General features: G+C 66.4%; 4 protein-coding genes across 5 annotated transcripts; 2 read left to right on the top strand and 2 right to left on the bottom strand.

The window, feature by feature from the left end:
- Positions 1-1859: 1859 nt before the first annotated feature.
- Positions 1860-7782, bottom strand: ZNF865 (zinc finger protein 865; the record flags this gene model as incomplete). Its single annotated transcript, XM_080639798.1, has 2 exons — positions 6731-7782; positions 1860-5194 (listed from the first exon to the last, which is right to left on the bottom strand). The coding sequence occupies exon 2, from the start codon at positions 5187-5189 to the stop codon at positions 1860-1862; it is 3330 nt and encodes a 1109-aa protein (XP_080495924.1). The 5' UTR covers positions 5190-5194; positions 6731-7782.
- On the top strand, positions 7250-13570 carry LOC308232581 (D site-binding protein-like). Its single transcript, XM_080639801.1, has 5 exons — positions 7250-7378; positions 8422-8573; positions 9907-10094; positions 11799-12020; positions 13224-13570. The coding sequence occupies exons 2-4, from the start codon at positions 8426-8428 to the stop codon at positions 12012-12014; spliced, it is 552 nt and encodes a 183-aa protein (XP_080495927.1). The 5' UTR covers positions 7250-7378; positions 8422-8425; the 3' UTR covers positions 12015-12020; positions 13224-13570.
- A 798-nt stretch (positions 13571-14368) lies between these two features.
- On the bottom strand, positions 14369-21639 carry LOC308232577 (sphingosine kinase 2-like). Of its 2 annotated transcripts, XM_080639796.1 has the most exons (5): positions 21487-21639; positions 20061-20204; positions 18091-18185; positions 17886-18001; positions 14369-16734 (listed from the first exon to the last, which is right to left on the bottom strand). In XM_080639796.1, the coding sequence occupies exons 2-5, from the start codon at positions 20101-20103 to the stop codon at positions 14586-14588; spliced, it is 2403 nt and encodes an 800-aa protein (XP_080495922.1). In that variant the 5' UTR covers positions 20104-20204; positions 21487-21639; the 3' UTR covers positions 14369-14585. The 2 variants fall into 2 exon arrangements, with proteins under 2 accessions (XP_080495922.1, XP_080495923.1); XM_080639797.1 differs by lacking the exon at positions 21487-21639 and having other exon boundaries at positions 20061-20298.
- Positions 21640-24062: 2423 nt separating this feature from the next.
- RPL18 (ribosomal protein L18) lies at positions 24063-25191 on the top strand (the record flags this gene model as incomplete). The annotated part of the gene is made up of 6 exons (XM_080639800.1): positions 24063-24130; positions 24311-24397; positions 24496-24603; positions 24699-24797; positions 24897-25020; positions 25141-25191. Coding segments are annotated over exons 1-6 (472 nt in total), but the record flags the coding sequence as incomplete, so codon positions are not given.
- Positions 25192-25194: the final 3 nt, after the last annotated feature.

Genomic DNA, 25194 nt, shown 5'->3' with positions numbered 1-25194 from the left:
CACGGCGGGCGCCAGCCCCACGCCTGCGCCCTCTGCCCGCGCCGCTTCCGCCACCCCGGCGAGCTGGGGCAGCACCAGCGCGTGCACAGCGGCGAGCGCCCCTTCCAGTGCGCCCTGTGCCAGCGGCGCTTCGGGGAGCGCGGGGCCCTGCGCAGGCACCTGCGGCGCAAGAGCCACGCCAGGGCGTGAGGGGGATAACGGGGACGGGGTGGGGAGCGATGGGGGCTCCGTGGGGGTCTTCACAGAGGGGTGGTGGCCGTGGGCTCGTCGTGGCGATGGGGTGGCTCCAGGGGGCATCAGAGAGGGATGGGGGCCCCATGGAGGTCATTGGGGAGAGCTGGAGCTCGTCATGGAGGGGTGGTGGCCAATGGGGTGGGGATGTGGAGGGACGGGGGCCATGGAGCTCACCCTAGGGGGATGGTGGCCATGGGGCTCCTCATGGAGGGATGGAGGCCAACGGGGTAGGGACACAGAGGGGTGGTGGTCAAGGGGGCTCAATGTGTGGGGCGTTGGGGTCCTGGGGCCTTTCCTGGAGCGATGCTGCCCCCCCCCCCCCCCATCATCAATTCCCATTAAAGCCGCTTGGATTTTCCCGTTTCTCTCCCGCTGCCTCATTGAGAAACCTGGGACCCCCCGTGACCCCCTCCCATTGACCGGGGACCCCCCATGGACCCCCACTGATCCCATTGCCCCCCATTGATCCCATTGCCCCCCCATTGATCCCATTGCCCCCCATTGATCCCATTGCCCCCCCATTGATCCCATTGCCCCCCCATTGATCCCATTGCCCCCCCATTGATCCCATTGAAGCCCCCCAAGACCAGGTCCCATTGAGGTCTCAGCAGTTTAATGGCGCTGGCGCTGCCCATCGCTGCGCTGAGCTGAGCTCGGGCTCAGCCCCACCGGGAACACGCGTGTTGGGGCGTGTTAGAGCCATGTTGAGCCATGTTGGGCCGTGCCAAGTGCCCTTGCCTTGTGCCGTGCGCTGCTCTGTGCCAGGCCATGAGGAGCCGTGTTGGGCTGTGCTGTTCCATGATGAACTGTGCTGGGCCATGTATCACACATGGCAGCCCATGATGACCCATGTATCACATGACATCCCATGATGACCCATGTATCACACGGCAGCCCATGATGACCCATGTATCACACGGCAGCCCATGATGACCCGTGTATCACATGGCAGCCCATGATGACCCATGTATCACACGGCAGTCCACGATGACCCATGTATCACACGGCAGTCCACGATGACCCATGTATCACACGGCAGTCCACGATGACCCATGTATCACACATGGCAGCCCATGATGACCCATGTATCACACATGGCAGCCCATGATGACCCATGTATCACACATGGCAGCCCATGATGACCCATGTATCACACGGCAGCCCATGATGACCCATGTATCACACGGCAGCCCATGATGACCCATGTATCACACATGGCAGCCCATGATGACCCATGTATCACACGGCAGCCCATGATGACCCATGTATCACACATGGCAGCCCATGATGACCCATGTATCACACGGCAGCCCATGATGACCCATGTATCACATGACATCCCATGATGACCCATGTATCACACATGGCAGCCCATGATGACCCATGTATCACACATGGCAGCCCATGATGACCCATGTATCACACGGCAGCCCATGATGACCCATGTATCACATGACATCCCATGATGACCCATGTATCACACATGGCAGCCCATGATGACCCATGTATCACATGACAGCCACGCATCGCACGCGCCAGACCCACGTTAGCACCCCCCAACCCCCCCCAACCCCTCCCCCCACCCCCCCTCCCTTCCCCCCTCCCCCCCCTCCCCTCCCCCCCCTTCACCCCTCCTTCTCCCCCGCCCCCCCCCTCCCCTTCCCGCCCCCCCCCCGCCTCCTCCCCGCTGTCCGGTGCCGGCGCCGGCAGCTCCGGTGCCCGAGGGCGCAGGCGAGGTGGAAGAAGCTCTTCCCGCAGCGCTCGCAGCCGTAGGCGCCGTGGTGGCCGCGCCGGTGCTCCAGGAGGTTCCTGCGGTACCGGAACCGGCAGCCGCAGGCTCCGCAGCGCCGCCGCCGGGCGCCGGGGCCGTGGTGCAGGCGCTGGTGCTCGCCGAGCGCCGCGGGCGTGGGGAGGCGGCGCCGGCAGAGGGCGCACTTGAAGGCGCGGGCGGCCGCGTGCACCAGGCGGTGGCGCCGCAGGGCCCAGCGGCGGCGGAAGCGCCGCGCGCATGCGCCGCAGCGCAGCGGCCGCTCCTCGCCGGGGCAGCGGCGCCGGTGCCGCCGCAGCAAGGCCGCGGCCCAGAAGCGGCGCCCGCAGGCGCGGCAGCGGCTCCGGTGGCGCCGCCGGTGCCGCAGGAGCTCGAAGGCGCCCGGGAAGCGGCGCCCGCACTCGGAGCAGGCCGGGGGCCGCCGCGGCGCCGGGAGGTGCCGGTACTTGTGCGTCACCAGCGCCAGGAAGCGGCGGAAGCTGCGGCCGCAGCGCCCGCACGTGAAGCGCTCGGCGCTCGGCACCAGCGGCGGCGGCTCCGGCGGCTCCGGCGCGGGCGGGAGCCGGCGCTCGGGCGCCGGTTGATGGCTCAGTTTGTGCCACATGAGGTTCTCGAGGAAGGCGAAGGCTTTGCCGCAGGCCTCGCAGCCGTAGGGCTTGTCCCGCGCGTGCGCTTCCTTGTGGCCCACGGCGCGCAGCAGGTCCGGGAAGCGCTCCCCGCACTCGGCGCAGCCGTAGCTGAGCCCCTCGGCGCCGGGCAGCGGCAGGCGGTGGATCTGCTTGTGGCGGGTGAGGCTCTGCGGGTAGCCGAAGGCCTTGCCGCACAGCTCGCACTTGTAGGGCCGCTCCCGCGTGTGCACCACGTGGTGCTTGCTCAGGTGGAAGGACTCGCGGAAGCGCTTCCCGCACACGGCGCACTGGTGCGGCTTCTCGCCGGTGTGGATGCGCTCGTGGCGCTTCAGCGTCTCGCGGCGCCCGAAGCAGCGCCCGCACACCCCGCAGCCGAAGCTCTTCTTGGCGCCGGCCGCCGCCGCTTTGGCGACGCCGGGGAAGGCGGCGTGGAGCTGGCGGTGCCGCAAGAGGCTCTGCGGGGCGGCGTAGGCCTTGCCGCACACGTCGCAGGCGTAACCGGGGCGCTGGCCGCCGTGCGCCGCCGCCTGGTGCCGCAGCAAGTAGGCCGGGTCGCGGAACTCCTTGCCGCAGGCGCCGCAGGGCACGCGCAGCAGCCCCGAGTGGGTCTTGACGTGGCGCGTGAGGCTCTCGCGCCGGTTGAAGCTCTTGGAGCACACGGAGCAGGTGAAGGGCTTCTCGCCCGTGTGGATGATCTGGTGCTGGTGCAGGTGGCTCGGCTTCTTGAACACCTTCCAGCACAAGGGGCACGTGAAGGGGCCCTCGGGGGCCGAGGCGCCCGGCGCCACCGCGACGCCCACCGGAGCCGGCAGGAGCGCGCCCGGAGCCAGCAGGAGGCCACCGGGAGCTGGGATGAGGCCGCTCGGCGCCAGGGTGACGCCGCCCGGTAACGGGTTGAGGCGGGCGGGCACCGGGTTGGAGGCCCCGGTGAGCCCGCTCGCCAACGGGTTGGCTCTGTTGGCTGGCGCGGGGACTCCGCTCAATGGGGTGACCCCGCTGGGTGCCACAGCGGCTCCATTGGCTGCCACGGTGACCCCAGTGGGCGCCGCGCTGACCCCAACCACCAACGCGTTGACGCCGTTGGGCGCCGCATTGACCGCGCTGGGTGCCCCATTGACCCTGCTGGCTGCCACGGCGACGCCGCTCACCAAGGGGTTGACCCCGTTGGGCACCGCGTTGACCTCGTTGGGCACTGTGGTGACTCCATTGGGTGCTACGCTGGGTGCGTTGACCCCATTGGGTGCCACGTTGACCGCGTTGACTCCATTGGGTGCCACATTGACCGCGTTGACTCCATTGGGTGCCACATTGACCGCATTGAGTCCATTGGGTGCCACGTTGACCGCGTTGACTCCATTGGGTGCCACATTGACCGTGTTGACTCCATTGGGTGCCACGTTGGGTGCGTTGACTCCATTGGGTGCCATGTTGGGTGCATTGACTCCATTGGGCGCCACACTGACCGCGTTGACTCCATTGGGCGCCACATTGACCGCGTTGACTCCATTGGGTGCCACGTTGGGTGCGTTGACCCCATTGGGTGCGTTGACCCCATTGGGTGCCACATTGACCGCGTTGACTGTGTTGATGCCATTGGCCACCAGGTTGACCGCAGTGGGTGCACTGACCCCATTGGGTGCCACGTTGACCACGTTGCCTGCGTTGACCCCATTGGGCGCCGCGTTGACCCCATTGGGCGCCACGTTGACCCCATTGGGCGCCACGTTGACCCCGTTGGGCGCCACGTTGACCCCGTTGGCTGCGTTGACCCCATTGGGCGCCACGCTGACCCCGGCCGTTGCGGCCCCCACCCCATTGGTGGCCGCGGCGCCGCCGTCGCCGGGCTCCTTATGGCAGCGCCGGTGGCGGATGAGGCTGGAGACGTGGTTGTAGGCGCGGCCGCAGGTGCCGCACTCGTAGGGCCGCTCGCCGCTGTGCACCAGCATGTGCTGCACCAGGTGCGAGGACTGCTTGAAGGCCTTGTGGCACACGCCGCACGGGAAGCGCCGCTCCATCAGGTACTTGAGGCGGCGGAAATAACCCTTCTCCTCCTTGGCGCCGGGCTCCGGGGGGGCCCCGGCCAGCGGGGGGGGCCCCGGTGGCGCCGCGGCCGCCGTCCCCCCGCGCTTCAGCCCCCCAAAGAGGTGCTGGTGGTGGCCGGAGAGGTCCACGATGCCCCATTGCGGGGGGTTGAAGGCGCTGGCGGCCTCAAAGAGGGGTTGGGGGGGGACGGGGACGGGCGGGGGGGGGTAGGGGGGGGCTGAGGGTTGGACCCCCCCGCTCCCTTCAGGTTTCTTAGGCTGGGAGGAGGAGGAGGAGGAGGAGGAGGAGGAGGAAGCGGCGCCTTCAACCTTAGGCTTGGGAGGAGGGGGGCCCCCGGTGGGGGGGGGGGGGGTGTAGTCGAAGGGGGGCTGAGCGCAGGGGAGCCCGGGCAGGGCTTTGGGGTGCTCGTGGCCATAGGGCTCCATGGGCTCGAAGCGTTGGTGGTTGAGGAACTCCAGGAAGTCGAAGGGATAACTCGGGAAGTGGACGGCGTCGTCGCTGCCGGGGGCTTCCATCTCCCCTATTGGGGTGGGGGGGGGAGGAAGAGGTTGGGGGGGTCTTTGGGGGATGGGGAAGAAGGGGAAAAGGGAGGGTTTAGGGGGGCTGTGGGGCTGGGTTGTGGTCAATGGGGGTTTGGTGGCACTGGGGGGCAATGGGGACTCAATGGGGGAGTTTAGAGGCAATGGGGGAGTCAATAGGGGAGTTGGCAGCAATGGGGGGGCAATGGGGGTTTGGTGTCAGTGGGGGGCAATGGGGGTTTGGTGTCAATGGGGGGGCAATGGGGGTTTGGTGTCAATGGGGGGCAATGGGGGTTTGGTGTCAGTGGGAGGCAATGGGGGTTTGGTGTCAATGGGGGGGCAATGGGGGTTTGGTGTCAATGGGGGGCAATGGGGGTTTGGTGTCAATGGGGGGCAATGGGGGTTTGGTGTCAATGGGGGGGCAATGGGGGTTTGGTGTCAGTGGGGGGGCAATGGGGGTTTGGTGTCAGTGGGGGGCAATGGGGGTTTGGTGTCAGTGGGAGGCAATGGGGGTTTGGTGTCAATGGGGGGCAATGGGGGTTTGGTGTCAATGGGGGGGCAATGGGGGTTTGGTGTCAATGGGGGGCAATGGGGGTTGGGTGTCAATGGGGGGCAATGGGGGTTTGGTGTCAGTGGGGGGCAATGGGGGTTTGGTGTCAATGGGGGGCAATGGGGGTTTGGTGTCAATGGGGGGGCAATGGGGGTTTGGTGTCAATGGGGGGCAATGGGGGTTTGGTGTCAGTGGGGGGGCAATGGGGGTTTGGTGTCAGTGGGGGGCAATGGGGGTTTGGTGTCAATTGGGGGGCAATGGGGGTTTGGTGTCAGTGGGGGGCAATGGGGGTTTGGTGTCAATTGGGGGGCAATGGGGGTTTGGTGTCAGTGGGGGGCAATGGGGGTTTGGTGTCAGTGGGGGGGCAATGGGGGTTTGGTGTCAATGGGGGGCAATGGGGGTTTGGTGTCAGTGGGGGGCAATGGGGGTTTGGTGTCAGTGGGGGGCAATGGGGGTTTGGTGTCAATGGGGGGCAATGGGGGTTTGGTGTCAGTGGGGGGCAATGGGGGTTTGGTGTCAGTGGGGGGGCAATGGGGGTTTGGTGTCAGTGGGGGGGCAATGGGGGTTTGGTGTCAGTGGGGGGCAATGGGGGTTTGGTGTCAATGGGGGGCAATGGGGGTTTGGTGTCAGTGGGGGGGCAATGGGGGTTTGGTGTCAGTGGGGGGGCAATGGGGGTTTGGTGTCAGTGGGGGGCAATGGGGGTTTGGTGTCATTGGGGGTAATGGGGGTTAATGGGGGGCTCGAGTGCAATGGCGGGGCAATACGGGACTCAATGTGGGGGTTTGGGGGCAATGGGGGTTTAATGGGGGAGGTTTGGGGTCAAGGGGGGCAATGGGGGACTCAATATGGGGCTTTTAGGTCAATGGGGGGACAATGCGGGGTTAATGGGGGGTCTGGGGGCAATGGGGGGCAATGGGGGGTGAACGGGGGGCTCGGGGGTCAATGGGGCTCAGCCCGCCGCGGGGGGGGGGGGTGTGAGTTCACTCACCGGGAGGGTCGGTCCGCGTCACGTGGCGGGGGATGGTGGTCACGTGGCGGGTCACGCGCAGGGGGTCCCGGCGGAGCGGGTCCCGCCGCTGGCCCCGCAGGAACGGGCCTGCCGGAGCCGCCCCCGCCGGAAGCGGAAGCGGAGGGCGGAGGAGGGGCGCGGCCACGTGACGCGAAGCCCCGCCCCCTTCTTCCTCCGCCCTCTCACCCACAATGCTTTGCGGCAGAGGGAAAAGAGAGGCCTAAGGCACCGGGAAGCGGGGATACCGGTACCGGGACGCACACGGGGCACGGGTGGGGGCCCGGTTCCGGGTCTCCCGCCATGGGAGTGGGGAAGGGGTGAAGGAAGCGGTAGGGGAGGTGGTGCCCGCACTAACGATGGCGCCTGGGCGGCCTCAAGCCGCGGCCAAGATGGCGGCTGCTGCGCGGCTTACGGAAGGGCCCTAGACAAGATGGCGGCGGCTGCCCTCATCCAAGATGGCGGCCACCGTTAGCCACACCCAAAATGGCGGCCGCCGCTTACCCACACTCAAGATGGCGGCCGAGGATTGGCGCAGGGGGTGGAAAGCTGCTGCTCCCAGCCAATCAGAGGCGCGGATTTAGAGGGGACACTTCCCCCCTCCCGGGACAGTGATGACGACACAGAGCGGTAAGGGAAGGGTGTGGAGGGAGGTTCAAGGGCGGGGGTGAGCGGCTGGTCCGGTCTGTGACGTCACATCACGGGAGCGGGGGTGTCCCGGTGTTCCCGTCGCGGCCCCTTTAAGAGCTTCCCGGCCCCTCGCGCCAAGGCCTGAAACTGGGTCAGGCTCCGCCCACCCCGCGCGTCCCCATTGGTCAAATCTAGGTCAGGCCCCGCCCCCCGCGCGGCTCCCATGGCCGCGCCGCGTGACCGCGGCCAACCCCTCTCTGCCCCCCCCACCCGCCGCGTTCCTATTGGCTGCTGCCGGAGCCCGGGGGGGCGTGGCCTGGGCGAGGGGCGGAGCCCCGCCCGCTGCGGGGAGGGGCGGGGCGACACGTGCGGCGGGGGCGGGGCTTGGAGAGGAGCGGACCAATGGCGGCGGCGCAACGTGCGCTCAGGGGGCGGGGCTCCGGGGGGGAGCCGGCGGGGCGAGGGGCGGGGCGATGCCAGCGGAGCGGGATGTGATTGGCTCAGCTGCGCGGTGGGGGCGTGGGCCCGCTTTGGCCCCGCCCTCCATGGGGGGGGTGCGCGCTGTGCAGCGCCCCCGCGGGCGGCTCATGCCGAGGGATCGGCGGCAGGTTCGGAACGGGACGAGCGGGAACGGGAACGGGAACGGGGGCGAGAAGCAGGGACCGGAGTGCGGGGACACTGGGAACGGGGGGGGGGGAACGGGAAAGGGAGCTCGAGGGGAACAGGGGCGAGGGGGGGGACGACCGGGACCCATGGGAGGGGGTTAAAGGGAACCGGCGGGAGGGGGGGGGGGGGTCCCCCTCCCCGTGACGTCACCCTCCACGTCACTCGTGGGCTCCCCCCCCCTTCCCTCCACCGTGGGAATCCAACCCGGGGTCACCCGAGGTGAAGCCGCACGTGGGCGCCCCCACGTGAGCTCCGCACGTGCCGGGTGTGCCCCCCCCTCCCCTCCCCCTTACCGCCCCCCCCACGTGTCCCGTGTGTGTCCGTCCCGTCCCGTTTCCCGCCCCCCCCCCCCCCCATGGCTGGGTCACGTGTTCCAGGGTGATGGACGCCCCCCCCGGTGCCTTCGCGGGGCCCCCCCCGTGGGAGCGCGGTCCCGGGGGCCCGGAGCTGGAATACGTGGATCTGGACGAGTTCCTGCGGGAGCACGGGCTCCCCCCGAGCCCCGGGCCCCCCCCGGGCAGAGCCGCCGGTGCGAGGGGGGGGGGTTGGGAGGGCGCGGGGAGGGGGGGGTCATCCCCTGTCGCGATAGAGCCTGCAGCGCGGTGCCCCCCCCCCCCCGCCCAATGCTCGCACACACTCCCCCCCTGCAATTGGAATGGGCAAAGCCCGACTCCGTCGTGACAGCCCCCATTGTGATAAGGACTCTCTATCGCGATATAAAACCCCTCCCATTGTGGTAAGAACCCTCTGTGGCGATATAAACCCCCTCCCATTGTGATAGGGATCCTCTATCATGATATAAAGCCTCTCCCATTGCAATAAGGACCCTCTATTGTGATATAAACGCACTCCCGTGGCCATAAGTCCACTCTATCGCGATATAAACCCCCTCCCATTGCCATAAGGCCCCTCTATCGCGATATAAACCCCCTCCCGTTGCCATTAGAACTTTCTGTCGTGATATAAACTCCCTCTCATCGTGATAAGGCCTCTCTACCGTGATATAATCCCCCTCCCATTGCCATAAGACCCCTCTATCACGATATAAATCCCCTGCCACTGCCATAAGGCCCCTCTGTCACAATATAAACCCCTTCCCATTGCCATAAAGCTCCTCTACTGTGATATAAACCCTCTCCTGTTGCCATAAGGCCCCTTTATTGCAATATAAACCCTCTCCTGTTGCCATAAGGCCCCTTTATCGCGATATAAACCCCCTCCTGTTGCCATAAGGCCCCTCTATCACAATATACACCCATTCCCGTTGCCGTAAGACCCGTCTATCGCGATATAAACCCCCCTCCCGTTGCCATAAGACCCCTCTATCGTCATATAAACCCCCCTCCCGTTGCCATAAGACCCCTCTATCGCGATATAAACCCCCCTCCCTTTGCCATAAGACCCCTCTATCGCGATATAAACCCCTCTCCCGTTGCCATAAGACCCCTTTATCGCGATATAAACCCCCCTCCCGTTGCCATAAGACCCCTCTATCGCGATATAAACCCCCCTCCCGTTGCCATAAGACCCCTCTATCGTCATATAAACCCCCCTCCCGTTGCCATAAGACCCCTCTATCGCGATATAAACCCCCCTCCCTTTGCCATAAGACCCCTCTATCGCGATATAAACCCCTCTCCCGTTGCCATAAGACCCCTTTATCGCGATATAAACCCCCCTCCCGTTGCCATAAGACCCCTCTATCGCGATATAAACCCCCCTCCCGTTGCCATAAGACCCCTCTATCGTGATATAAACCCCCTCCCATGGCCATAAGGCCCCTCGATCGTGCCATTGCCCCTCCCCATCGCGGCACCCCCCCGCCTCCCCGGCCCCATTCTCACTCCTTCCCCTTCCTGCAGCCGCCGCCACCGCCCCCCCTCCCCGGTGCCCTCCCACCCCCCCGGTGCCGGGGGAGGCGCCGCTGGAGGCAGAGGCGCTGGGGGGGGGCCCCTTCGACCCGCGGCGGCTGCGGTTCTCGCAGGACGAGCTGCGGCCCCAGCCCATCGCCAGGAAGGCGCGGAAGGTGCACGTGCCCGAGGAGCAGAAGGTGCCCGGGGGGGGGGGGGAATCCCAAAGGGGGGGACCCAGGAGCTGATGGGACCCCATGGGGAAAGGGGACCTGCGGGGGGGGCCTGGGGAGGGCAATGGACACCAAGGGGAGGGGGGCACCCGGGATGTGGGTGGGGACCCCAGTGGGACACGGGGGGGGGTGTAGGAGCCAATGGGCACAGGCAGAGCTCTATAGGAGCCAATGGGCACAGGCAGAGCTCTATAGGAGCCAATGGGCACAGGCAGAGCTCTATGGCCCCAATGGGCACAGGCAGAGCTCTATAGGAGCCAATGGGCACAGGCAGAGCTCTATGGCCCCAATGGGCACAGGCAGAGCTCTATGGCCCCAATGGGCACAGGCAGAGCTCTATAGGAGCCAATGGGCACAGGCAGAGCTCTATGGCCCCAATGGGCACAGGCAGAGCTCTATAGCCCCCAATGGGCACAGGCAGAGCTCTATGGCCCCAATGGGCACAGGCAGAGCTCTATAGGAGCCAATGGGCACAGGCAGAGCTCTATGGCCCCAATGGGCACAGGCAGAGCTCTATAGGAGCCAATGGGCACAGGCAGAGCTCTATGGCCCCAATGGGCACAGGCAGAGCTCTATGGCCCCAATGGGCACAGGCAGAGCTCTATAGCCCCAATGGGCACAGGCAGAGCTCTATAGGAGCCAATGGGCACAGGCAGAGCTCTATGGCCCCAATGGGCACAGGCAGAGCTCTATGGCCCCAATGGGCACAGGCAGAGCTCTATGGCCGCAATGGGCACAGGCAGAGCTCTATGGCCCCAATGGGCACAGGCAGAGCTCTATGGCCGCAATGGGCACAGGCAGAGCTCTATGGCCGCAATGGGCACAGGCAGAGCTCTATGGCCGCAATGGGCACAGGCAGAGCTCTATGGCCCCAATGGGCACAGGCAGAGCTCTATGGCCCCAATGGGCACAGGCAGAGCTCTATGGCCCCAATGGGCACAGGCAGAGCTCTATAGCCCCCAATGGGCACAGGCAGAGCTCTATGGCCCCAATGGGCACAGGCAGAGCTCTATGGCCCCAATGGGCACAGGCAGAGCTCTATAGCCCCCAATGGGCACAGGCAGAGCTCTATGGCCCCAATGGGCACAGGCAGAGCTCTATGGCCCCAATGGGCACAGGCAGAGCTCTATGGCCCCAATGGGCACAGGCAGAGCTCTATAGCCCCCAATGGGCACACGCAGAGCTCTATAGCCCCAATGGGCACACAGAGCTCTATGGCCCCAATGGGCACACAGAGCTCTATAGCCCCAATGGGCACACGCAGAGCTCTATAGCCCCAATGGGCACAGGCAGAGCTCTATGGCCCCAATGGGCACAGGCAGAGCTCTATGGCCCCAATGGGCACAGGCAGAGCTCTATGGCCCCAATGGGCACAGGCAGAGCTCTATAGCCCCAATGGGCACGTGCAGAGCTCTATGGCCCCAATGGGCACAGGCAGAGCTCTATGGCCCCAATGGGCACAGGCAGAGCTCTATGGCCCCAATGGGCACAGGCAGAGCTCTATGGCCGCAATGGGCACAGGCAGAGCTCTATGGCCCCAATGGGCACAGGCAGAGCTCTATGGCCCCAATGGGCACAGGCAGAGCTCTATGGCCCCAATGGGCACAGGCAGAGCTCTATGGCCGCAATGGGCACGCTGAGGGTGTTGAGGCGGCGCTGTCCCCGCCGCAGGACGAGCGGTACTGGAGCCGGCGCAGCCGCAATAACGCAGCGGCCAAGCGCTCGCGGGACGCGCGGCGCCTCAAGGAGAACCAGATCTCGGTGCGCGCGGCCTTCCTGGAGCGCGAGAACGCGGCGCTGCGCCAGGACGTGGCGGCCGCCCGCCGGGAGCTCGCGCGCTTCCGGGGCCTCCTGGCGCGCTACGAGGCACGGCACGGAGCGCTGTGAGAGCAGGTACCGGGGATGGGGATGGGATGGGGATGGGGATGGGGATGGGATGGGATGGGGATGGGATGGGGATGGGATGGGGATGGGATGGGGATGGGGATGGGGATGGGATGGGATGGGGATGGGGATGGGGATGGGATGGGGATGGGGATGGGGATGGGGATGGGATGGGATGGGGATGGGATGGGATGGGATGGGATGGGGATGGGGATGGGATGGGGATGGGGATGGGGATGGGGATGGGATGGGATGGGGATGGGATGGGATGGGATGGGATGGGGATGGGGATGGGATGGGGATGGGATGGGATGGGGATGGGATGGGGATGGGGATGGGGATGGGGATGGGATGGGATGGGATGGGATGGGATGGGGATGGGGATGGGATGGGGATGGGATGGGGATGGGGATGGGGATGGGGATGGGGATGGGGATGGGATGGGGATGGGATGGGGATGGGGATGGGGATGGGGATGGGGATGGGGATGGGGATGGGATGGGATGGGATGGGATGGGATGGGATGGGATGGGGATGGGGATGGGATGGGATGGGATGGGGATGGGATGGGGATGGGGATGGGATTGGGAATGGGGATGGGGATGGGATGGGGATGGGATGGGGTGGGATGGGATGGGGATGGGATGGGGATGGGGATGGGATGGGGATGGGGATGGGATGGGGATGGGATGGGGATGGGGATGGGGATGGGGATGGGGATGGGGATGGGATGGGATGGGGATGGGATGGGGATGGGATGGGGATGGGATGGGATGGGGATGGGCATGGGATGGGGATGGGATGGGGATGGGATGGGGATGGGATGGGATGGGGATGGGATGGGGATGGGATGGGGATGGGATGGGGATGGGATGGGGATGGGGATGGGATGGGATGGGGGTGGGATGGGGAGGGAGCAGTGGGATTTGCGGGGTACATCATGGGGGATGCAGGGTGCAGGATGGTGTGGAGGGGTGCGGGATGCAGGGGATGGGATGGGGTTGGGGGTGCGGGATGGAGGGATACGGAACAGTGTGGGATGGGGAGGGATGGGATACGATGGGGTGGTGGTGCAGGATGGGGGGGTGTGGGATGTGGTCCAGTATGGAATGGGGGTGCCTGGCACGGCTCTGGGCATGGAATGCTGCTTGGTGGGAATGCAATCCCGGTGCAGGGCATGGATGGGCCATGGCACGATCCCGCTCCCCACAGGGATCCCGGCGCAGCCCCGAGGGCCGGAGCCGGGCACTGAGCTGGGAGAAGATGCCAGGAACCGGGATCCAGCTCCAGGAATCGGGATCAGCCGGGAAATGGGGCTGGAATCCGGCCTCGGGATCCCATTTCCACCCCTGATCCAGAACTGGCATCAGGATCCAGCCAGACCCCCCCATGGGGGGGGGATCCCCACAACCGGACTGGTCCCCCCCACACACACCAGGCCTGGACCCCCCCATAGGGGTCCATCCACACCCCCATAGGGAACCCCCCATTAGGGGGTGCCCCCCCCTATTTATTCCCCAGCCCCATGGCTGGTTCAAAGCACAATGGGGGGGCCCCAAGCGCCGGGTGCCCCCCCCCCCCCCATAGGACCCCATTCCCCCCAGTGACCCATTTCCAGTGCAGGCCAGTAGCGTCACTGGGGGGGGGGGGGCCCTTGACTCCAGCCCCTCCCCCCCCCCCCCCCCACAAACACCCATTGGGGGGGGTCCAGCCCCTCCCCCCCCGCACTTTGACCACTTTATTGCCCCTCCCCCACCCCACCCCCCTGCACGTGGGATTTGGGGGTCGCGACCACCCCCCCCCACCGAGGGGGGGAGGGGAGATGGGGGGGGGGCTTTTGTATAAAATAAACCCGTGCCCCTCGCCTGGACCATTGGGATGGGGGGGGGGGGGGGGAATGGGGGGGGTCAAAGCGGGTCATGCCCCCTCCCCCCCCCCCCCCCCGCACTGAGCTCGCTCCACAGTTACACTTTATTGCATAGCACATGGGAGGGGGGCGGGTAATAACCGGGTCCTTTGGGCCCCCCCATTGTGGGGACCCTCTGGGTCGTCCCCCCCCCCCAGCCCAGACCTCTTGGGGTCACCCAATTGGGGGTGGGGCTGATCATTTGGGCTCTCCCATCTTTGGGGTTCCCCCCTCCCATGGGCTCTTCCATCTATGGCGTTCCTCCCCTCCCATGCCCCTTGGGCTCTGCCATTAATGGGGTCCCCCCTCCCATGTCCCTTGGGCTCTCCCATCTATGGGGTCCCCCCCTCCCATGTCCCTTGGGCTCTCCCATCTATGGGGTCCCCCCCTCCCATGCCCCTTGGGCTCTGCCATTAATGGGGTCCCCCCTCCCATGTCCTTTGGGCTCTGCCATTAATGGGGTCCCCCCTCCCATGTCCTTTGGGCTCTGCCATTAATGGGGTCCCCCCTCCCATGTCCCTTGGGCTCTCCCATCTATGGGGTCCCCCCCTCCCATGTCCTTTGGGCTCTCCCATTAATGGGCTCTCCCATTCATGGGGCTCCCCCCTCCCATGTCCCTTGGGCTCTCCCATCCCCGGTGTCCCCCCCCGACCCCCTGGGCTGTCCCATTACGGCGGCGGGGGGGGCGTCAGCAGCCTGGCCAGCCCGCGGTGCACCTGCCCCTGCACGGGCCCGTACTCCACGCGCTCCCCGTCCACCGTCAGCGTCCCGCGGGGGGACAACGGCTCCAAGCGGAAGGCCCGGGCCGGGACCCGGGACACGGCGCAGGGGGGGCCGCCCCCCCCTCCGCGGGCCATGGCCAGCAGCGCCCGCAGCAGCGCGGCCCTCGACACCCCCCCGCGCACGTAGCACACGTGGACGAGGCCGTCGTCGGGGCGGGCGTGCGGGGCCGCCACCAGCTCCGCGCCCAGGTGGGACTGGGCCATGGCGAGCACCAGCACGAAGTCCCCCTCCAGGGTGACCCAGCCCGCGGGCAGCGGCTGCCCCAGCGGCGGCAGGAGGTCGTCAACGGGGCCCAGCGGCGGGGGGGGGCCGGAGCCGGCGCTTGGGGGGGGGCGGGCACGGCTGGAGGCGGCTCCGTCACTTGGGGTATCCCCATCCCTTGGCGTATCCCCATCATTTAGGGTATCCCCATCACTCGGGGTATCTCCATCCCTTGGGGTATCCCCATCATTTAGGGTATCCCCATCACTCGGGGTATCTCCATCACTCGGGGTATCTCCATCACTTGGGGTATCTCCATCCCTTGGGGTATCTCCATCACTTGGGGTATCCCCATCCCTTGGGGTATCTCCATCATTTAGGGTATCCCCATCACTTGGGGTATCCCCATCCCTTGGGGTATCTCCATCATTTAGGGTATCCCCATCCCTTGGGGTGTTCTCATTGGTGGAGGTGGCTCCATGGACATTGGTGGCTCCATCCCTTGGGGTATCTCCATCACTTTGGGTATCCCCATCACGTGGGGTATCCCCATCCCTTGGGGTATCTCCATCACTTGGAGTGTTCCTTCCCGTTGAGATGGCTCCATGCACCTTTGTGGCTCCATGGACATTGGTATCTCCATCCCTTGGGATGTTCCTTCCCATTGAGGTGGGTCCATCCCTTGGGGTATCTCCATCCCTTGGGGTATCTCCATCATTTAGGGTATCCCCATCCCTTGGGGTGTTCTCATTGGTGGAGGTGGCTCCATGGACGTTGGTGGCTCCATCCCTTCGGGTATCTCCATCCCTTGGGGTGTTCTCATTGGTGGAGGTGGCTCCATCACTTGGGGTGTTGGCATCACTTCGGCTGTTGGCATCACTTGGGGTGTTGCCATCACTTGGGGTGTCTGCAGCGCTTGGAGGGGGGCCATGGGTGTTGGTGGCTCCATCCCTTCGGGCATCTCCATCACTTGTGGTGTCCCCACACACTGAAGTGGCTCCATGGACGGCGGTGGTCCTATCCCTTGGGGTATCTCCACCACTTGGGGTATCCCCACCATTGAAGGTGCCTCCATCCCTTGGGGTGTCCCCACACATGGAGATGCCTCCATAGATACCGCTGGTCCCATCCCTTGGGGTGTCCATGCCCACTGAGGTGCCTGCATCCCATGGGCCATCCCCACCATTGAAGGTGCCTCCATCCCTTGGGGTGTCCCCACACATGGAGACGTCCCCGTGGCCCTCAACAGCTCCATCCCTTGGGATGTTCCTTCCCATTGAGGTGGCTCCATGGACATTGGTGCCTCCATCCCTTGGGATGTTCCTTCCCATTGAGGTGGCTCCATGGACATTGGTGCCTCCATCCCTTGGGATGTTCCTTCCCATTGAGGTGGCTCCATGGACATTGGTGCCTCCATGCCCTGGGGTCCCCCCATCCCCGGCGCCGCCCCCCCACTCCCGTCGCTGCCCGCAGATGCCGGGCTCGGACAGGGCTCGGGGCAGCGCGGCGCCGGGGGCTGCAGTACCGGCGGTGGCCGCCGTGGCGCTGCGGGGCGCTGCGGGCAGGTAACTGAGGCGCCCCCGGTACCGGGGCAGCGCCAGGAGCCGCGCGGCCGCGCCCAGGGCGAAGCGCGCCGGGCCCAGGCGCCGCAGCCGCTCGCTGCCGGTGTCCACGTCCGCCACCAGCCCCCAGGCCACGGCCAGGAAGGAGAAATGGCGGCGCCCGGAGGCTGTGGTCACCGAGACCAGGTCGAGGCGGGAGGGCTCCGGGGCCCCCCGGCACAGCAACAGCGCCAGGTTCTGCAGCAGGGCCAGGCCCAGGGCGGGGGGGAACCTAAAGGGGATGGGGATGGGATGGGGATGGGATGGGGATGGGGATGGGGATGGGATGGGGATGGGATGGGGATGGGATGGGGATGGGGATGGGATGGGGATGGGATGGGGATGGGATGGGGATGGGGATGGGGATGGGGATGGGATGGGATGGGGATGGGATGGGGATGGGGATGGGATGGGGATGGGGATGGGATGGGGATGGGATGGGGATGGGATGGGGATGGGATGGGGATGGGGATGGGGATGGGGATGGGATGGGATGGGGATGGGATGGGGATGGGGATGGGGATGGGGATGGGATGGGGATGGGATGGGGATGGGATGGGGATGGGATGGGGATGGGGATGGGATGGGGATGGGATGGGGATGGGGATGGGGATGGGATGGGATGGGGATGGGGATGGGATGGGGATGGGGATGGGGATGGGGATGGGGATGGGATGGGGATGGGATGGGATGGGATGGGATGGGATGGGGATGGGGATGGGATGGGGATGGGGATGGGATGGGGATGGGGATGGGGATGGGGATGGGGATGGGATGGGATGGGGATGGGGATGGGGATGGGGATAGGATGGGGATGGGATGGGGATGGGGATGGGGATAGGATGGGGATGGGATGGGGATGGGGATGGGATGGGATGGGGATGGGGATGGGGATGGGGATGGGGATAGGATGGGGATGGGATGGGGATGGGATGGGATGGGGATGGGGATGGGGAATGGGGGATATGGGGATGGGGATGTAGAGATGTGGGATATGGGATGTACGGTATGGAAATGGGCAGGGAATGGTGCACATGTGGGGTCATGGCACAGAGCCCCCATCCCCATATCCCCACGTGTCCCTGTATCCCCATGACCCCAGGTGTCCCCATGTCCCCACATCTACATCCCATGTCCCACACCCCCCATCCCATATCCCCAAGCATCCTATTGCTATATCCCATACCCCCATATCCCAATACTCACCTCCTTATATCCTTATATCCTATATGACACATCCCATATCCCCATGTTCCACGCCCCCACAGCGCCATATCCCCATATTCCATATCCCCATATCCCTGTATCCCCCCATCCCATATCCCCCCATCCCTGTATCCCCCCATCCCTGTATCCCCCCATCCCGTATCCCCTCTCCCCTACCCGCAGTGGCAGTTGATGGCGGCCGCCAGCCCATTCCCGGACCCACAGGGCAGGATTCCCAGCGGGATCCGCAGCGCTGCCGCCCAGTCCGGCCGGGCCAGGAGCCCATTCACCACCTATGGGGGGGGGGGACGGGACAGGAGCTCAGTGACCCCCAAGTGTCCCCCCCCCCTCTGTGACCCCCAGACCCCCCCCCCCCCGGTACCTCATAGAGGAGCCCGTCCCCGGAGGCGGTGACGATCCCGTCCCATTCATCCAGGCTGAGCCCGGCCACCAGCTCCCGCGCGTGGTTCGCCCGCTCTGGGGGGCACAGAGAGCTGGGACCCCCATGGCCCCCACTGTGCCCCATGGCCCCCATTGCGCCCCATGGCCTCCATTGTGCCCCATGGCCCCATGGCCTCCATTGTGCCCCATGGCCCCCATTGCCCCCCACTGTGCCCCATGGCCTCCATTGTGCCCCATGGCCTCCATTGTGCCCCATGGCCCCATGGCCTCCATTGTGCCCCATGGCCTCCATTGTGCCCCATGGCCCCATGGCCTCCATTGTGCCCCATGGCCTCCATTGTGCCCCATGGCCCCACTGTGCCCCATGGCCCCATTGCCCCATGGCCCCCATTGCCTCCATTGTGCCCCATGGCCCCATGGCCTCCATTGTGCCCCATGGCCCCCATTGCCCCCCATTGTGCCCCATAGTGCCCCATGGCCTCCATTGTGCCCCATGGCCCCCATTGCCCCCCATTGTGCCCCATGGCCTCCATTGTGCCCCATGGCCCCATGGCCTCCATTGTGCCCCATGGCCTCCATTGTGCCCCATGGCCTCCATTGTGCCCCATGGCCCCATTGCCCCCCATTGTGCCCCATGGCCCCATGGCCTCCATTGTGCCCCATGGCCTCCATTGTGCCCCATGGCCCCATTGCCCCCCATTGTGCCCCATGGCCCCATGGCCTCCATTGTGCCCCATGGCCTCCATTGTGCCCCATGGCCCCATTGCCCCCCACTGTGCCCCATGGCCCCATGGCCTGCATTGTGCCCCATGGCCCCCATTGCCCCCCATTGTGCCCCATAGTGCCCCATGGCCTCCATTGTGCCCCATGGCCTCCATTGCCCCCCATTGTGCCCCATGGCCCCATGGCCTCCATTGTGCCCCATGGCCCCCATTGCCCCCATTGTGCCCCATAGTGCCCCATGGCCCCCATTGTGCCCCATGGCCTCCATTGCCCCCATTGTGCCCCATAGTGCCCCATGGCCCCATTGTGCCCCATGGCCCCATTGCCCCCATTGTGCCCCATAGTGCCCCATGGCCCCACTGTGCCCCATGGCCCCATTGCCCCCCACTGTGCCCCATGGCCCCATTGCCCCCCACTGTGCCCCATGGCCCCATTGCCCCCATTGTGCCTCATGGCCCCCATTGCCCCCATTGTGCCTCATGGCCCCATTGCCCCCAGTGTGCCCCATGGCCCCCATTGCCCCCCATTGTGCCCCATAGTGCCCCATGGCCCCCATTGCCCCCATTGTGCCCCATAGTGCCCCATGGACCCATTGCCCCCATTGTGCCCCATAGTGCCCCATGGCCCCCATTGCCCCCCATTGTGCCCCATGGCCTCCATTGTGCCCCATGGCCTCCATTGTGCCCCATGGCCCCATGGCCTCCATTGTGCCCCATGGCCCCATTGCCCCCATAGTGCCCCATGGACCCATTGCCCCCCATGGCCCCCATTGTGCCCCATGGCCCTATTGCCCCCCATGGCCTCCATTGCCCCCCATTGTGCCCCATAGTGCCCCATGGCCCCATTGCCCTCCATGGCCCCCATTGTGCCCCATGGCCTCCATGGCCCCCATTGCCCCCATGGCCTCCATTGCCCCCCATTGTGCCCCATGGCCCCCATTGTGCCCCATTGCCCCCTTTGCCCCCATAGCCTCATTGTCCCCCATGGCCCCATTGCCTTCCATTGCCCCATTGCCCACGATGGCCCCCCATTACTCTCATTGCCCCCATTACCCCCATTACCACATTGCCCCCCATTACCCCCATTGCCCGCATTTCCCCATTGCCCCCATTGCCCCCATTGCCCCCATTGCCCCCATTACCCCCATTGCCCCCATTACCCCCATTGCCCCCATTACCCCCATTGCCCCACTGCCCCACTGCCCCATGGCCGCTGCCCCCCCCGTACCGGTCTGGATGAGGTTGAAGCTGATGTCGGCCTCGCTCACCATGGGCAGGACGTGGCTCTGGCACCAGCTCAGGGCCCGGCCCCGGCCCCCAAACGGGTTCAGCAGCAGCAGCAGGCGCCGGCGCCGCGGCTCCGGGGGCAGCTCTGGGGGGAGACGGGGCCGGGATCCCTCCATGGAGCCCATCCCGAGAGCCCGCACCCATCCCTGCATCCATGGAGCCCATCCCGAGAGCCCGCACCCATCCCTGCATCCATGGAGCCCGTCCCGGGAGCCCGCACCCATCCCTGCATCCATGGAGCCCGTCCCGAGAGCCCGCACCCATCCCTGCATCCATGGAGCCCGTCCCGGGAGCCCGCACCCATCCCTGCATCCATGGAGCCCGTCCCGGGGAGCCCGCACCCATCCCTGCATCCATGGAGCCCGTCCCGAGAGCCCGCACCCATCCCTGCATCCATGGAGCCCGTCCCGGGAGCCCGCACCCATCCCTGCATCCATGGAGCCCGTCCCGGGAGCCCGCACCCATCCCTGCATCCATGGAGCCCGTCCCGGGGAGCCCGCACCCATCCCTGCATCCATGGAGCCCGTCCCGGGAGCCCGCACCCATCCCTGCATCCATGGAGCCCATCCCGAGAGCCCGCACCCATCCCTGCATCCATGGAGCCCGTCCCGGGGAGCCCGCACCCATCCCTGCATCCATGGAGCCCGTCCCGAGAGCCCGCACCCATCCCTGCATCCATGGAGCCCGTCCCGAGAGCCCGCACCCATCCCTGCATCCATGGAGCCCGTCCCGAGAGCCCGCACCCATCCCTGCATCCATGGAGCCCGTCCCGGGGAGCCCGCACCCATCCCTGCATCCATGGAGCCCGTCCCGGGGACCCCTATGGATCACCCCTACATAATGCGCATTCCTATGCGCTCTAATCCTTACGGATCATGCGTATATGACCCCATTCCTATAACCCCCATTCCCTGTGGATCCCCCTCTGTAACCCCCATTCCCTACGGATCCCCCCTCTATAACCCCCATTCCCTACGGATCCCCCTCTATAACCCCCATTCCCTGTGGATCCCCCTCTATAACCCCCATTCCCTACGGATCCCCCTCTATAACCCCCATTCCCTGTGGATCCCCCTCTATAACCCCCATTCCCTACGGATCCCCCTCTATAACCCCCATTCCCTACGGATCCCCCTCTATAACCCCCATTCCCTGTGGATCCCCCTCTATAACCCCCATTCCCTACGGATCCCCCTCTATAACCCCCATTCCCTGTGGATCCCCCTCTATAACCCCCATTCCCTACGGATCCCCCTCTATAACCCCCATTCCCTATGGATCCCGCTCTATAACCCCCATTCCCTGTGGATCCCCCTCTATAACCCCCATTCCCTGTGGATCCCCCCCCTTGCGCTCCCCCTCGTTACCGGCAGGGGGCGGCAGCGGCAGCCCCCGCACGAGGCACCGGATGACGCGCGCCCACCGCTCCGCCGTCGCCCGGTTCCCTTCGTAGCGCGGCTCCGCGTCCACGCGGAACGTGGGGGCCCAACGGCGGCGCCGCCGCCGGCCCCCCCCGCCTCCGACCCCGCTCCCGGTGGTGCCGCCCCCCCCCCCTCCAGCCCCCCCCCCGCGCCTCGGGTACGCGTAAACCGCGAAGAAGGCGGCGGAGGGGAGCGCGGGAGCGCGCAGCGCGTGGCACCCGATGACGTCAGCGAGGGGCAGCACCTCCCCCCCCCCCCCCCGCGCCGCCGCCGCCCCCCCCCCCCCACACCCGCAGCTCCGTGCGGGTCAAGCGCAGGCGGAAGCGGGGACCCCCCCGAGCCCCCCCCGAACCGGGGGGGCCCCCGAAGTCCCCCTCCAGGAGCGGCTCCTCCGGCATCGGGGGGGGGGCCTGGAAAGGGAGGGGGGGGGCATTGGAGACCCCCCCATTGCAGTGACCCCCCCCCCATTCCAGCCCCCCCCCCATTCCTGGTACCTCCCATCCCTGCCCTCCCCATTCCAAGCTCCCAATCCCAGGACCCCCCCATTCCGGCCCTGATTCCTGGTGCCCCCCCCCCCCCATTCCCTGTGCCCCCCATTCCTGCCCCATTCCCTGTGCCCCCCATCCCTGCCCCATTCCTGAGCCCCCCATTCCAGCCCTGATTCCCGGTGCCCCCCATTCCCAGTTCTCTCCATCTCTGCCCCCCCATTCCCAGTACCCCCCAATTCCAGCCCCATTCCCATTGCCCCCATCCCTGTCCTCCCCATTCCAGGCCTCATTCCCAGTGCCCTCCACCCCTGCCCCATTCCAGTCCCCCCATTCCTGGTACCCCCATTCCTGCCATCCCCAGCTTCTCATTCTCAGTATCCCGGATTCCAGCCCCATTCCAGCCCCATTCCCATTGCTCCCATCCCTGTCCCCCTCATTCCAGCCCCATTCCAGTCCCCCCCATTCCCATTGCCCGTATCCCTGTCCCCCCCATTCCAGCCCCATTCCAGCCCCATTCCCATTGCTCCCATCCCTGTCCCCCTCATTCCAGCCCCATTCCAGTCCCCCCCATTCCCATTGCCCGTATCCCTGTCCCCCCCATTCCAGCCCCATTCCAGCCCCATTCCCATTGCTCCCATCCCTGTCCCCCTCATTCCAGCCCCATTCCAGCCCCATTCCCATTGCCCCCATCCCTGTCCCCCCCATTCCAGCCCCATTCCAGCCCCATTCCCATTGCCCCCATCCCTGTCCCCCCCATTCCAGCCCCATTCCCATTGCCCCCACCCCTTTCCCCCCATTCCAGCCCCATTCCAGCCCCATTCCCATTGCCCCCATCCCTGTCCCCCCCATTCCAGCCCCATTCCAGCCCCATTCCCATTGCCCCCATCCCTGTCCCCCCATTCCAGCCCCATTCCAGCCCCATTCCCATTGCCCCCATCCCTGTCCCCCCATTCCAGCCCCATTCCCATTGCCCCCATCCCTTTCCCCTCCATTCCAGCCCCATTCCAGCCCCATTCCCATTGCCCCCATCCCTGTCCCCCTCATTCCAGCCCCATTCCAGCCCCATTCCCATTGCCCCCATCCCTGTCCCCCTCATTCCAGCCCCATTCCAGCCCCATTCCCATTGCCCCCATCCCTGTCCCCCTCATTCCAGCCCCATTCCAGCCCCATTCCCATTGCCCCCATCCCTGTCCCCCCCATTCCAGCCCCATTCCAGTCCCCCCATTCCAGCCCTGATTCCCGCTGCCCCCCACCCCTGCCCCATCCCGGCCCCCCCATTCCCAGGGCCCCCCCACCTGCACTCGGTGCCGGTCCCGTTCTCTCCCGACGCCCATGGGGGGGGTGGAGGCGGTGCTGCAGGGGGGGAGCGGCCTTCCCCGGGGCTGTTGATGCTCCTGGGGCCGGTTCTACCGGTATTACCCCCCCCCCGGCGATGTTGTCACCCTCGGTCCCTATATGGGCCCTACATGATCCCTATAGGGGCCCTATATGGGCCCCACCTCCCGCCATGGCCCTCCCCGGCCTGTTCCCCCCCCACCCCGGGGCCGGTGCCTGTCCCGGTCCCGCCGCCGCCGCCACCACCCTCGGTCCCCTCCGGCCGCGCCGGAAGCGCTCCCGCCTCCCCGCCCACCAATCACGGTGCGCCGAGCCCCCGGCGCCAGCCAATGGGAGGGCTTCGCCGGGTTCGCCCCGCCCCTTCTCTCCCCGCCATGTTGGTTGAGGGCGGGGGACGCTTGTGGGGGCCGCCATCTTTGTTAAGGGCACGGCTGCTTCAGCCAATGGGAGAGGCGGTGTCATGGCGACGGCCACGCGGGGTGAAGCAGCGGCGGCCATCTTGGCTGAGGGCACGGCTCGGTTTGCCGGGGCCAGGCCGCAGAGGCGGGGTCCGACAGCGCCCCCCTCCTCCCCACCCGCCCTAAACCCCAATTAACAGCGTTAATTACACCCCAGAGTCCTCCAGGCGCCTCTTCATTCGGTCCTCCGGCACCAGCGAGAGGCGCCGAGCGGCTCCATAGCCACTTCCGGCCGCCAACCGGAAGTCCCGCCTTTTCCCATCACCCCCCGCGCCCTTTCCTCTCCGTCTACCCGCTGCCGCCGTCATGGTGGGTCTGCGCCGCTGTGGCCGGGGGGGGGATCGCGTATCCGCCGCCATCCGCCTCCGGGGGGCATCGGGATGGTGCCGCCGGTACCGGGATAGGCCGAGGGGAGCCTTCGGGGCAGGATGGCGGCGGAACCCGTGCCCGATGCCTCCCGGATGAGGCCTAACGGTGCCGTTCTCTCAGGGTATCGATATCCGCCATAACCGCGACCGGAAGGTGCGGCGCCGGGAGCCCAAGAGCCAGGACATTTACCTGCGGCTGCTCGTTAAGGTGGGGTAAGGGAGCACCGGGGTGGTGGTAGGGGGGGTGTTCCGGGACCGGTGTTAACGCTGCCGGTACCGGTGTTCGTGTGTCCCCCCCCATCGCAGCTTTACCGGTTCCTGGCCCGCCGGACGAATTCGGCCTTCAACAAAGTGGTTCTGAAGCGGCTCTTTATGAGCCGCACGAACCGGCCCCCCCTCTCCTTGTCCCGCATGGTGAGTACCGGGGGGGGGGGCACCCAAATCCCTCCCGTTACCGGGTTTGGGGGGCCCCTTCCCTCTTCTACCGTGTCCGGTTCCCCCCCCCATAGATCCGGATGATGAAGAAGCCGGGGCGGGCGGACAAGACCGCGGTGGTGGTGGGCACCGTGACCGATGACATCCGCATCCAGGACGTGCCCAAGCTCAAGGTTGGGGGGGGGGGGTGGTGGTTTTGGGGTGAATTGAGGAGGTTTTGGGGTTGATGCCCCCCCATTAATGCGGTTTTCTGGGTGCCCCCCCCCCCCCAGCTCTGCGCCCTGCGGGTGACGCGGGGGGCTCGGACCCGCATCCTGCGGGCGGGGGGCTCCATCCTCACCTTCGATCAATTGGCCATGGCCACCCCCAAGGGGAAAGGCACCGTTCTGCTGTCCGGTGAGTGCCCCCCCCCCCCCCCCCGCCTTGGGCTTTAGGGGACCCCCCCATGAGGTTATGGGGGGATGCTCTATGGGGTGACCCCCGCTTTCCCTGTGTGTGTGTCCCCCCCCCATTCAGGACCCCGCAAGGCAAGGGAGGTCTATAGGCACTTCGGGAAGGCACCGGGGACCC

This window comes from Psittacula echo (assembly GCF_963264785.1).
Source record: "Psittacula echo genome assembly, contig: SCAFFOLD_168, whole genome shotgun sequence".
NCBI lineage: Eukaryota > Metazoa > Chordata > Aves > Psittaciformes > Psittacidae > Psittacula > Psittacula echo.
The sequence above is the reverse complement of the archived record's forward strand: the minus strand, read 5'-3'. Positions and strand labels throughout refer to the sequence as shown.

What these genes read in the sequence shown, in the direction of transcription:
- LOC308232581 (XM_080639801.1), top strand. Translation starts at nt 8,426, where the DNA reads ATGGACGCCCCCCCCGGTGCCTTCGCGGGGCCCCCCCCGTGGGAGCGC. An exon ending in CCCCCCGGGCAGAGCCGCCG is followed by an intron (nt 8,574 to 9,906) that starts GTGCGAGGGGGG and finishes CCCTTCCTGCAG; the next exon opens with CCGCCGCCACCGCCCCCCCT. An exon ending in ACGTGCCCGAGGAGCAGAAG is followed by an intron (nt 10,095 to 11,798) that starts GTGCCCGGGGGG and finishes TCCCCGCCGCAG; the next exon opens with GACGAGCGGTACTGGAGCCG.
- LOC308232577 (XM_080639797.1), bottom strand. Translation starts at nt 20,271, where the DNA reads ATGCAGGGATGGGTGCGGGCTCTCGGGATGGGCTCCATGGAGGGATCC. An exon ending in CTTCAACCTCATCCAGACCG is followed by an intron (nt 18,186 to 20,060) that starts GTACGGGGGGGG and finishes TGTGCCCCCCAG; the next exon opens with AGCGGGCGAACCACGCGCGG. An exon ending in GGGACGGGCTCCTCTATGAG is followed by an intron (nt 18,002 to 18,090) that starts GTACCGGGGGGG and finishes CCCCCCCCATAG; the next exon opens with GTGGTGAATGGGCTCCTGGC.